Source organism: Triturus cristatus, chromosome 9 (assembly GCF_964204655.1).
Source record: "Triturus cristatus chromosome 9, aTriCri1.1, whole genome shotgun sequence".
Classification (NCBI taxonomy): Eukaryota; Metazoa; Chordata; class Amphibia; order Caudata; family Salamandridae; genus Triturus; species Triturus cristatus.
The window spans coordinates 903,719,631-903,731,873 of record NC_140592.1 but is presented as its reverse complement, the minus strand read 5'-3'; the positions used below and the strand labels follow the sequence as shown (position 1 = coordinate 903,731,873).

The following is a 12,243-nucleotide window of genomic DNA, read 5'->3' as shown; positions in this document are numbered from 1 at the left end:
GCGCACTGTCGGCCTTATCGCCAAACAAGCGGGTGCCATCAAAGGGCATGTCCATGAGCGAGTTTTGTACATCTACCAAGAACCCGGTAGACCTCAACCAGGCGTGGCGACGAAGCGCCACAGTCGTAGAAATGGCTCTACCTAGGGAGTCCGCAGTGTTCAAACCACACCGAATGGCGAACCGAGCCGCATCCTTACCCTCGGCAACAGCTTGAGACAGCACAGCCTGGGCCTCCTCAGGACACTGAGGCAACACCTGTGCAATGGCATCCCACACCGCGTGGAATAGCGGCCCAAGAGGCAGGTGGTGTTCACTGACCTCAGCCCTAAGCTGGCCGAAGAGAACAACCGTTTGCCGAACTGCTCCAGCTTCATAGAGTCCTTATCCGGCAGAGGCGTGGGAAAGGCACTCTGGAATGTCAAAGCTTGGATGACCAAACTCTCGGGCGTAGGATGAGTGGTCAGAAAAGCAGGGTCACCCGGCGCCTGGTGACATTCTTATCCACCGGGGCCCCTGTAGCTGGCCGCAACCAAGTACCCAGCAAGACTTTGTTAAATGGCAGCAGGGGCTCCGACAAAGTGGACGCTGTCTGGAGCACCTCGGTGAGGTGATTAGTTTTGAGGGCCACCGTAGGTAGATCAAGGTGGAGGACCGCAGCGGCCCGATGAAGCACCATCGTGTACGAGGCGCCCTCCACCATGGTAAGCAGAGGAGAGGCAAACCCCGGGTCAGAGGAGAGATCGAGGCCGCCGGCCTCCTCTAACTCGCCCGCCCAGTCCTGCTCGGAGTCACACTGGAGAGCAAGAGGGTCCTCGGACCCCTCCCAGTCATCCTCCCACCCCCCACATGCGGGACAGGCTGTGGCGGCAGGGCAGGGACCGGGAAAGGAACAAACGGTGCCGGGAACGGCGCTGGACGGGACCAAACCGGCGCCGTGTCCCAGCGCCGATCCCAGGTAGGGACAAAAGTGTCCGAGAACCGGGACAGGGGTGGGACAAATGGTACCCACTGCGGCGTCGGAGGCGGAGCCGAGGGCGGTGCTGGGGCCGGCAGTGCGGGACCGTGTGGCGCTGTGGCCAGAGTCAGCGGCGCAGGATCCTGCGTCGCGGAGCCGCCGGCCTGACAGGATCCTGACACGGGAACGCGGGGCCCGAGGGCCTAAACAGGCGGTCCAAGGTGGCAAGATATTCGTGCACCTGAGTGGGAGTCGCCAACGGACCCGAGTAAGGTGGGTAGGCTGCGGGACTCCCGGGCTCCGAAGGAGCCGCAGGAGCAGAGCCCTGGTCCCCTTCGTCCGCATCCGGAGATCGACCGGGGGACGTCAGAGAGCGGCAACGCTTCTTCAACTTTGTTTTGTGTCATCTCTTACCTGAATCTGAGGGTGAAGACTTGGAGCCCAAGGAGCGGTGATGGTGGCCCCGCGAGCGTTCCCTGGAGCGGCCCCTGGACCGCTAACGGCGCGGGGAGGAGTGCCGGACCTCAAACAGCTTCCGGCGCCGCTCCTGCAAGGCCTTCGGGGCCATGGCCAAACAGTCCATGCAGACCCGGGAGTCATGGTCGCTCTCCAGGCAGCAGAGACAGACGTTGTGTGGGTCTGCCACTGACATATTGTGACGGCAGGCCCCACAAGACTTAAAACCAGGCATCCCTACGTGCACAAGTGCACGAGAGTAGCAACTGACAAGAGAAAAAAGACTCAAAAAGATAGTCAAAAAGTGACTGAGGTACGTGCTCTAACCGGATCTGCGCTTACTGGCACGGAAAAAGGAAGAAATGATGTCAGCGCGCATGGGTGGCGCCTAAGTAGTCTCCGTGAAGTCATCTCGGTGCATACGACGCCAGCGGCGGACACGGAGCCGCACAACGCCACCTACTGACGTGCAGGGGTGCTGCTAGCGAAAAAACTTCCCCGATCCAGTCTGACACCTGGGGATTATTCTAAGGTAAGGAATCTATCACTAACGTGTCTCTTTCAGATATGCATGTCATGATATAATGGGTGCAGGTCATCTCAGCAACAATAATAACTTGGATTTAATTCTTTGATCTTTCTGGTGGTGACGGATGTGGAGCAATGTGTCTTCTTGTACGATATATGCCCACTTTAAAGCTTCTTACTCAAGATCTTACGGTCTACTACATCCATTACCAATTGCTCTCGAACCATGGCACACCATTTTGATAAACTACACTGTAGACAAGCCAAATCTGAATGCGTTAGTTCTGTTACTGTGACAGTGAACTTTTTGCACCAACTTACCATGGCCTTACTAAAAGTTAAATATGTCATTTGGATACAGCCAACTGTACCTTATATCCATAAGGGAAACGCATACACTCTGTAACACTGAATGGCAGAGTCCTAATGGTAGTTAAACCAAATAAGTGGAAAGGCCACCAAAAAGATGTGCTGTCTCACTATATGGTCTCATCTGAATGACATATGTGGTACCTGGGAATTGAATGTTTTTTGGATTGTATCTGTTGATCCTAGGAGGTAAAACAACAAAGAGACTTGAGGCACAGATGTATTCCAACTACCCTCAACTTGTGAGTAAGCTCAGTTATTCAGGCAACTACACTCACCTCCAGTTAATTAGGTGGGCCTGTTTTTACATATCCTTTAGAGACTAGATGTTACTTGTGTAGATACATGCACAATGCCTCCAGCAATAATGTGACAAAAATGCAAATCAAAAATGGTGCAAACCGGACTGCAGCTGAACTAGAATTGCCGAAGTGGTCACTTTTCTTTATTTCTTCACAGAGGCAGAGAGGAGGGAGAGATAGAGGGAAAGAATGAAGGGAAGATCACACAGAGCACAAAGAAATATAAAAGAAAAAAAATGGAAAGAATAATAAAAGAGAGGAGGAAGGAAAGCATAAATCAACAAATGTCTACAGCACAGCTCTGTGTGATTTAAATGAGCAGGCATAAGGTGAATAAAGAAATCAATTTTTATTAAAGAGACATAATTAATCTTGGTGGGGATATTTAAACTTGCTGTGGTATCATTATATTCATCAATGTAGATGAAAGGAAAATGCAAACATATAAGTCATTCAAATGAGACTCACTATGTTTTTTCACATTTATAGACTTCCTGAATATAAGGATATCAGCATGCAGGCAAACTACAACCCTACTTCCTAGTCAACTGCGCCAGCCTGTTCTATACCACCCATTTGGAGTTTTGTTTAAAAATAACCCAAGTTTTTCAGTGGTCCTTCAGTTTGATCTGTAACAGACGCTGGGAGCGGTATATCAAGTTCCATACATTATTAGTAGACTGAAGTGCCATGGATCCCAGTATGAGTATATTCATAAGGGCACTCATCCTTTTAGAGTCAATATTAGATGTAGGATAGAGGTAGGGACAGATATTGATTTAAGACAAGAGGATCACTGAAAAAGAAAACTGGCTCCATAGGAGATCTCAAATGTTCCAGCACACTCCTAACCTAGTAAGCAAAGGACAGTGTGGTAATTAGAGAGATTTGCAAGGTCTGAGTTTTCAACAAAATGGCCAAATGCAAATGCTGTTCATTCAATGTAGAATATGAGATTGCAAAAGATATGGCTGTCAGCAGAGATGTGCAGAAAACATTTCCACTTTCCAACTCCAGTCTTTCAGTAGCATTGTATTGGACTTCATAAGATCCTAGTCCTAAGGTATGCTAATTGAGAGGCAGAATGAAAAAAGCCACCATATATGGCCCTCTTGATAGGAAGAATTTTCACAGGTGGTTACTGAGCACAGGAACATCAGATTAGGTAAAGTTGAATTCTTTCTTGAAGTCACTGTGGAAGACGTTCTCAAACTACTAATACAGAAATTGTTGATAAACGATTGTGGCGGCAACGTTCCACACTATTTGTAATTTATTATGAATTTCTTAGAGCATTCGAATAGTAGTCACCTACAGTAATCATGTCTCAACATTATGATGGTTCAGATAACAGTTTTTTTTGTTTCTTTAAAAAGGGATAATCCAGATAGTTTTACTAGCCCTGGCACAAAAGACAATTGTGATCTGATATCATCTGAGAAGAGTCTTGAACTGGAAGGGCATTCAGATGCAACTGCGGGATTAATGTAAACTTGAAAAAAAAAAATGATACTACAAACCTGGTCAATATTGAGGCGAATCGGCATTAGAGACACTCGTAAACAACACTCTTGAGGCGATCTAACAGACTCTGGACGCACATGTAAGGCTTTAATTGTGAGCTGCAAAAGAAATTAAAACAGGTTTCCTATGTTCTTAACACATTTCTTCACATTCCATGATGCATAAATTGAGAGTGTAAGCACATTGATAAAAAAAAAGTTAAAAAAGACACGCCGCGTTCTGCCCCACCCCCTAACTGAAATGCACAGTTAAAACACACAAACGGCTAAAGAGCACGCAGGCATTCTTCTGTAGGCTTTTATACTGATTTCATGTTATATTGTAAACCTCATTGAATTACTTATGGGTTTATAATCATGAATCACATTTTAGACTTATATAATGTACATAATGAAGTAGAATAGTCTCCAAATGTATCCTTTAACCTGTTGCTGAAACAAGACACAGGTCACTCCTACCCCCAGCTCTGGAATGTATTTTTGCAGCCCGCCACTGTGAGAAGAGCCTCTTTGGTGTAAAGATGTACCAGCATCCATCCTTAATCTTCCCAATTCCCTAACAATGTTCTAGTAGATACTCTATCTAACTGTAGATTGCTCACCATAAGAATATCCCCAGGGTCCAGACTGAATCTGGAGAACTCTTCCAGAAATGCTTCGATGCTTTTTTGGTAACTTCGGTTTTTACCATCTTTAAATTCCGATCTAGCTTTGCTGTTCTCTCCGGTAAGCAAATAATATTAAATTTGTAGATCAGTAGTGCATGTGTGAGCTTGTTTTCCTCTTATGATTAAATGTTGTCTTATAATTGTATTGTCTTGATTTTGCCATTTTTACTTTCAAAGTGTTTATATTCAAGTCCTGAAGAAGACATTATAATTTTATTTATAATTTAAATATAAAGTTGAAACTTCATTGACATTATTACGCACAGACTTCCTGAATTTTTTTACACAAATATATCTATGACAACAGATTGAAGATACACAGCCCATCAATATTTGTTGTGCCTTGGTCATTATTATTCTGTTTATACACTTTTCCTTATTCACTGGTATGGGTATTTGTTTTGTGTAACCCCAGGGAACACTAAGCACTTCCTTGCTACCTTATCTTATGTACATATGTGCAAAAAGCTTTTAATCCTAACAATTAGATTCATATTAAAAATCATTTTTATTAAATGTGAGTCTACTTTTTGTTAAAGACGATCACTTGTCATTTGATTGTGTCATTTATTATACACTAAAAGTAATAACTTTCAAATGAGTCGCTAGTGAACCATTGTTTCTTTCATAACTGTATATACCCAGGTTCTTATTTAGAATATTGGGTTGCTCTTGTGTTACTGATATGCCCCTTTTTAATGCCTCTCTAAAATAGTCTGCAAATGTCTTTGTCTTTTTTTGCAGTATTTAGATTGAGATCCATTACAGAATACAAAAAAGTCTCTGACCTCAGGCACAGGGCTGGAACCGGCATTCCTGGCACTGAGCCAATGGCTAAAAGGTTTAAACCTGGCATTGGAGGGACTGAAGCTGAAGGCATTTTACATGAGAAGGGCACCAATAGCCTCCAAGCAGGTGCCAAAGGATCACACTGGAAGCCAGACAGGCCCAAGGCATAAGCTGCTAGCACCTGAAAGAAGCCATATGTCACAAAAGATAACATGCAAACTAAAGGATCCAGAGGGAACACCGTGGGCATTTGGTTTGTGGCTAAAGATCGTCACAATGTCCTCCTGAAAGAATATAATCTTCTCTACAGTAGCTTCAGAGGACGGAAAACCTACCACTAAAGGGGTGAATTTTTTAGGCACTAGTTCTGACCAGCGGGCTTGTCTCTAACTTTGTTCCTATAATTAGTGTGACGCAAAGAGTGAAAGCACTTTTTGAGTTGATGTGGTTTTCCGTGTGGAGACTTTGACTTTGATTTTGAGGCTAAAAATAGCTTGACCTTGCTCTTCGATATTCTTTAGGTATTTGAGCACACATGAATCTGCATCACATTTAGAACGTAGGTACAACAGACAAGGATGTATGCTGGATAGTCAATGTGTGTAACCTGAATAGTTTTTAAGGCCAGTAAGCTTTGGAGGAGAGGGAGAGCTTTGAATCTGTGTTTTAAAAGGAAACTTGACACCCTTCGGATCCCACATCTATGAAGTGTAGAGAAGAAGCAGCTGACATAATCAGCAGTGAGTGGAGTAATTAAAGACTCATTCTGCCAATTTGAATTGTGCTTCTCTGACTCATGGCAAGTGCTGCAAATGCACCAGTGGGCGCTGATGATGAAGAACTACTAAAGTATGTTGGATCCCAGAACAAACCGCACCAAGTTGGATCGGACTACTTCAAAGACATCAATAGTGCCTTGAGAGAACTTTCGTGGGATGGAAAACAGCCCAGGTTTGCCACTCAGAAGCTAACATTAGGGTGCTATGATAGTGTAATCGTTCTCCCAGACATTAAAAAATATTACTGGGTGACTCAACTCGCCGCGATAAATCAGTGTACATAAAGGATACAGGGAGACCCCGGATTCCACATGGATAGATGGCTCCTCCCAGGAGGAGGTTTTGCAGGGGCACTATATACAAACCCAGCTAAGCTAAATCTTACGGGACCCACGGGACATACAGTCCAAGTGTGGCGGGCAGCTACGAGGAGTTTGGGCTGGGAGGGTAAGCTCACGCAGGCCACACCACTTTGGGACACTGTCCTACTTGGCAAATTAAGACATACCCGTGGATTGGACCGTTGGTACTTGATAGGTATCTCGAGGGCGAGAGATTTATGGAAGGGGGTGGAGTGATTCCCTTTGCCCAACTCCAACTGGAGTATGAGCTGGCTAACACTGAATATTCCAGATACTTGCAGATCTAACATGCTTTGCTAGTGGTGATAAAACAGGGAGAGACACTACCAGAATCCTCCCCGCTAGAAGATAGGGTCTTAGACGGGAATTTCCAAGAAAAAGCCATATCACTAGTATATAAAAAACTAATTAGCAATATGACCGACCCTCTACTCCGACTTCGAACAAAGTGGGACTATGATGTCGCTGGGCTGGAAGATGAGGGGTGGCTTGAGGCTCTGGCCTCTTCCTAGAGATATTGCCATCTCCTCAAGGCTCAGATTAGTGCAATTGACGATACTCCACAGAATATACCTAGCAGGAGCAATGATGGTAAGAATGGGGTATGAAACTGAGGCCGGGTCCTTTAGGAAATGTGGACAGGAGGGCACTTTTATACATATACTCTGGGAGTGTACAACTATCCAAAGATACTGGTCAGCGGTAGCGGGGTGCATGGAAAGAGTAATGGGACGCAAAATCGACTGAAACATTAAATTAAGTCTCCTGAATATCTGTGGCCCAACAGATTTGACTACTGAAGAGAGAAAATGGATAACCCATGGGCTTATGGTTGCGAAAAGAAATATAGCAAGAAAATGGAGAGCGCAAGAGCCACCAACATTGGACGAGTGGGGGAAAGACATGGACTGGTGTATGGTGACAGAGTGGGCACTATATGAATCCAGGGGGTGTCCCACTAAGTGGACGCAGGTCTGGGAAAAATTGAATAAATATAGGGGAAGACTCTGTGATCCACCACAAACCAGAAGAGGCGATGATCCAAAGGACCAACCATAGGTGGGTCCAGTGCAAACTGTATTTTAGCTAACATGTGTTCGCAGGTTTGTGGTTCACCGTTTGCCAGTATAATACTCCAAATGTACATGATTGTATGATGTCTAGACTGTCTAATCTTGTCCTCAATAAAAAAAAAGTTATGATTTTAAAAAAAGTATGTTGGATCCAGACTAAGGAGTTTGAAAGACCCACAATGAGAATATGAGGAATCTGTGGGAAGTGGCCATTAAACAGATCCTTTATGATGCCATGTTATGGCAAGTATGTGCCATTTTCTCCTCCAAATCACAATTCTCTGGTCTGCAGTTTTTGTGTAATAGGTCACTTCCATAACTTTATTTGAAGTTCAAAATGAAAAGTAATCAGTAATTTCAATTTAAAATCTGGTGTTAACATTTATTTTTTAGGACTGTTTCTTACCATGTTAGAATGTGCTTTCCTAGGCATTTCCTTGCTACAGTAAAGGTGAAGAAATTTATTCATCTGGGATGTAGCCAGTCTATCTCGAATTTCCAGATCCTGAACAACAAAAACCTGTCGCGATACTGGTTGCTCCATCGTGCTCAATTCAGATTCCAATTCGATCTCCGGGTACACTTCATGCTGGAATTTAACCTACCAACAAATAAGAACAACCAAGTACATGCCTGGAATTATTGATACAATTGCAATCAATAAAACATTTTAGGCACCTTATAGTCCTAAATAGTTCACACGAATAGAAAAAATATTCAGTATCTATAGTTTCTTTACCAAGTTTTGATCTACTAAAAATGTCCATTGGAATTGGCTACCATAAAACACGATTTTTGTTTGGTGTATGTGTACATCAATACCCAGTCATTTTAATGAGCTGATACAAGCAAACAGCATTTGTTCATGCCTGTAATTGTTAGTTCAATAAAGCATGATGTATTGGTTATGGTGATAATCTTAGTGGTAATAATGGTGCTGGTAATGGTGGTCGCTGTAGTCATAGTGGTACTGTAACAGTTGTGGAGGTATTGGTAAAGGTGGTAGTGGCTGTAATGGTAAAAGTGTTGAGATTATATTGGTAGTGGAAGCAATCCTGGTGGTTTTGTAATGGTGTGACGGTGATGGCAATAATAGTGGTACTGGTGGTACTAGTAATAAAAGTAGTAATGATGGAGAAGTAATAGTGGTAATGATGGCGGTAATGGGGGTGGTAATGGTCAATTGGAAGCACATTGGGACACCATCGGGGCAGATGAGCCACGCTGCAAGTGTACATAGCAAAACAGCCACAGTAAGAAGCAGGGTGATGTTGAGCAGAAGCACAGTGGAGCAGCATCACATGAGCCACTGGGAGGCAGAGACCATGCACTTTAAGCTGCCAGACATGCTGAAAGTGTACACAGTAGCCTGGCAGTAGAATAGCAAACAAGGAGGGCAGGATTAAAGTGAAGCTGGGATCCTGTGCTTGAAATATATTAATTAATTAATTCATGCACACTATAAAACACAGATTTTCCACATGATCGTAAATGTTCAGAAAGAAGTGGACAATCTATAGACGAGGTGCCACAATACAGAAAACAGAATCCTTACACAGAGTCAATTGAGAAGGTAGCCTCGTGTACAAAAAGTAAGTTATTGCCTTTGGTAAGGTTCTTTATGGTTGCTATTTGTAGCAGTGCTCCTGTGCGCCGCTTGGCAGTGTTGTGTGGCTCCACGGTGGCTCTGTACCACTCCAGAAGCGAACGAGTAAAGCTGCATACAAGCATAACCATCGCACCACAATTTCAATTTTGTTTCATCAACTTTCTCCTTCTGTGTCCTCAGACATAGATCATCAATATTATGTTGGGACACTTTCTAACTTCGGACCTTTCCATGTGTCAAAGAGACAACTCCACAGAACGTGGAGATAAGAAGGAAGTGAGGACTCTGTAGTTAGATAGAGCATCCACCAGAATGAGTTCTACTGGAGTTAAGAAACTTGTTCTTCTGATGGATACTTCTAACTGCAGACAAGAATAGATACCATGGCAGACCTTCCATGGCATTTAGTCCAGGAAGTAGACTCAGATCAAGGGATTTTGCAGAACCAAGCACTCTAAGAGTTGTCCCCAACAGACTCGACTGCTAAAGCATTAAACATATGCACAAACAACCGGCTTGCCACCTGGTAAATGTCTAAAACAGGAACCCCAAGGTCCAACGCCACCATGCTGGCCTTGGTCATAGTGGACTGGGCGCAGGCCTTGTTTCTTGGCCAGTGCATAGCAGACTTTGATTCAGAGGACCACCCACCTTGACAGGCTTGCTCTTCCTTTGCCCCTGAAAACTGACAATGAGATGATTATCCAAGGAATGGTATTTTGTATGGGTGATGTAAAAGCTCAAAGCACTCTTTGTGACAAGCAGATAGAGTCTCGCCTTCTCTTTCAAGGGATGAAGCAGGACAGAAAACACTTTCAGAGTGATCAACTTACCAACGTGGAACAACCTTGGATAGGAAGGCTTAGCTAGTTTACAGCATCAATTTGTCTGCAAAGAAGAAGGTGTAGGGTGGACGCACCTAAAGCACCTGCAATTCACTCATGCGACATGCTGAGGTAATTCCAATGAATAAGATGTTTTTAGTGTCAAGAGACGTAATAAGCAGCTGTGCACTGGATAGAAGGGAGTGCACATAAAGAACATTATGAATAGGATCGAGTCCCACTATGGCATAACAAATGCCTTAGGGAAACATGCAAGTCAAGTCTTTTACAAAACTCATGACAGTTGAAGACTTAAAAGCCAATGGTTGTTTAGGTAAACAAAAAAGTGCGAAGAAATAACATTTCACTGTACCCACTGCTAAGCTTTGCTTGCCAAACAAAAAACACAAGCAACAGAACACCTGACAGTCTAGCGTGTAAAGGATCAAGGTTTCAGGCCCTACACTAGCCAACACATTTGCCCCAATGCCCAGTGTAGATACTTTTTGTGAATGACCATCTGGCCGCAAGGATGACACCAACAACATCGGTCGGCAAGTCAACAGTATTCAATTGCTGCTGCTTAAACTTCACACACGAAGGTCTAGGTTGTGAACATGCGGATGCAAGACCCTACAATCAGGAGAGCCTCTTGAAGTGGCAGCTTGATCGGAGGGTAAATGCTCAGGCTCAGGAACTCTGGGGATTACACCCTCCAGGCCCAATCCAGTGCGATAAAGATGATTTGCGCTCAGCCTGTCCTGAACTGGAGGAAGAAAAAGCAGTTCTGGAAACGCGCTCAGGAAGCCTTTGTTTCATTCCAGCAGGAATGGGTCTCCAATCAAATGTTTTGTGGGAAGGTCTAACACACATAATTGCTTACACTGTACAATTTTAATGGTGGGAAGTCATCTAGCCAGGGAGAACCCCACTGACAGAATACACCGTGGGTAAACTCAGGATGATGCACCCTTGTAGTCCACCAGACATCAGTTCAGTTTGTCCACTCTGGCATTCAGGGACCCCGCTATGTCATTGGCTACCAGGAAGATGCCCTGCTAGTCCAGCCACCTCCAGTCGAAGGATCTAGGACCCTACTTCGCCCTGAATTGTTGCAGGACCACATGGTGGTCGTCTTCTCCATGAGAACCAGCACCAGCCTCCCTTTTATGAATGGCAGAAAGGATTTTAGGGCCAAACAGACTGCCTGAAGCTCCAGAGGATTGATATGGAGTTGGCCCCTGATCTTCACCGCTCCCGGGTGACCCCTTCCAACCCGGCATTGATGCATCTGTCACAACTGTGAACTCTGGATGGGGGAGGGAGAGTTGCATGCAGCAGGTCAGGTAGGCACTTTGCAGATCCTAAGCATACTCCTGTGAGATCTGAATGGATCTGGAAAGGCCTTGAACGACACCGAATCAGTAGGGTTCAGGTCAGCTTGTAACTTCCCATGAGACAAACTGATTTAATGGATCTGGGGGATTAAATGGCCCAAAAAAACATTCTCTTTCTGAAGACACCAATTATTTTTTATTATCTGCCTAGATGACTGGTCAGAGAGGATTTAGGATTGACCTTACTGATTGATGCCTGAATTATCAGGCTTTCCGGTGTAGGGTGTTTGGGTCAGAAAGTCCACATCACAAGGAGCAAGTCTATGTCGCCTAGCCACGTGTCGACTTACCAGAAGACAAGAGCAGGTCATGGACCAAATTACCATAAGTACATCAGTAAAGGCCTCATTAAAAAGTAGTGATGGCTCAGATGAAGCCCGTCAGGTTTGAAGAACCTTAGTCAAGATTTTGTCTTCGTCTCAACAGTGGATAATTGCAAGTCCAGAACTTCAACTGCCATTTGAACCATCACTATATCAAGGCACTTTCTTCCAATGGCGGTCCAGGTAGTAAGTCTGACTCTGTTTCAGTTGTTTCTAGCCCACTGGCATTTCAGATAGCTAAATACATGGCATCATCAGAATAATGATGGGGGAAGTAAGATATCC

General features: G+C 44.4%; 1 protein-coding gene across 1 annotated transcript in view; it reads right to left on the bottom strand.

The window, feature by feature from the left end:
- ATG2B (autophagy related 2B) overlaps positions 1 to 12,243 on the bottom strand; it is a 1,039,004-nt gene that overhangs the window by 288,543 nt on the left and 738,218 nt on the right. The window contains exons 33-34 of the mRNA XM_085626438.1: positions 8,212 to 8,406; positions 4,132 to 4,233 (exon numbers count right to left, since the gene is read on the bottom strand). Coding sequence (XP_085482564.1) covers positions 4,132 to 4,233; positions 8,212 to 8,406 — 297 coding nt within the window. The remainder of the gene's footprint in view (positions 1 to 4,131; positions 4,234 to 8,211; positions 8,407 to 12,243) is intronic.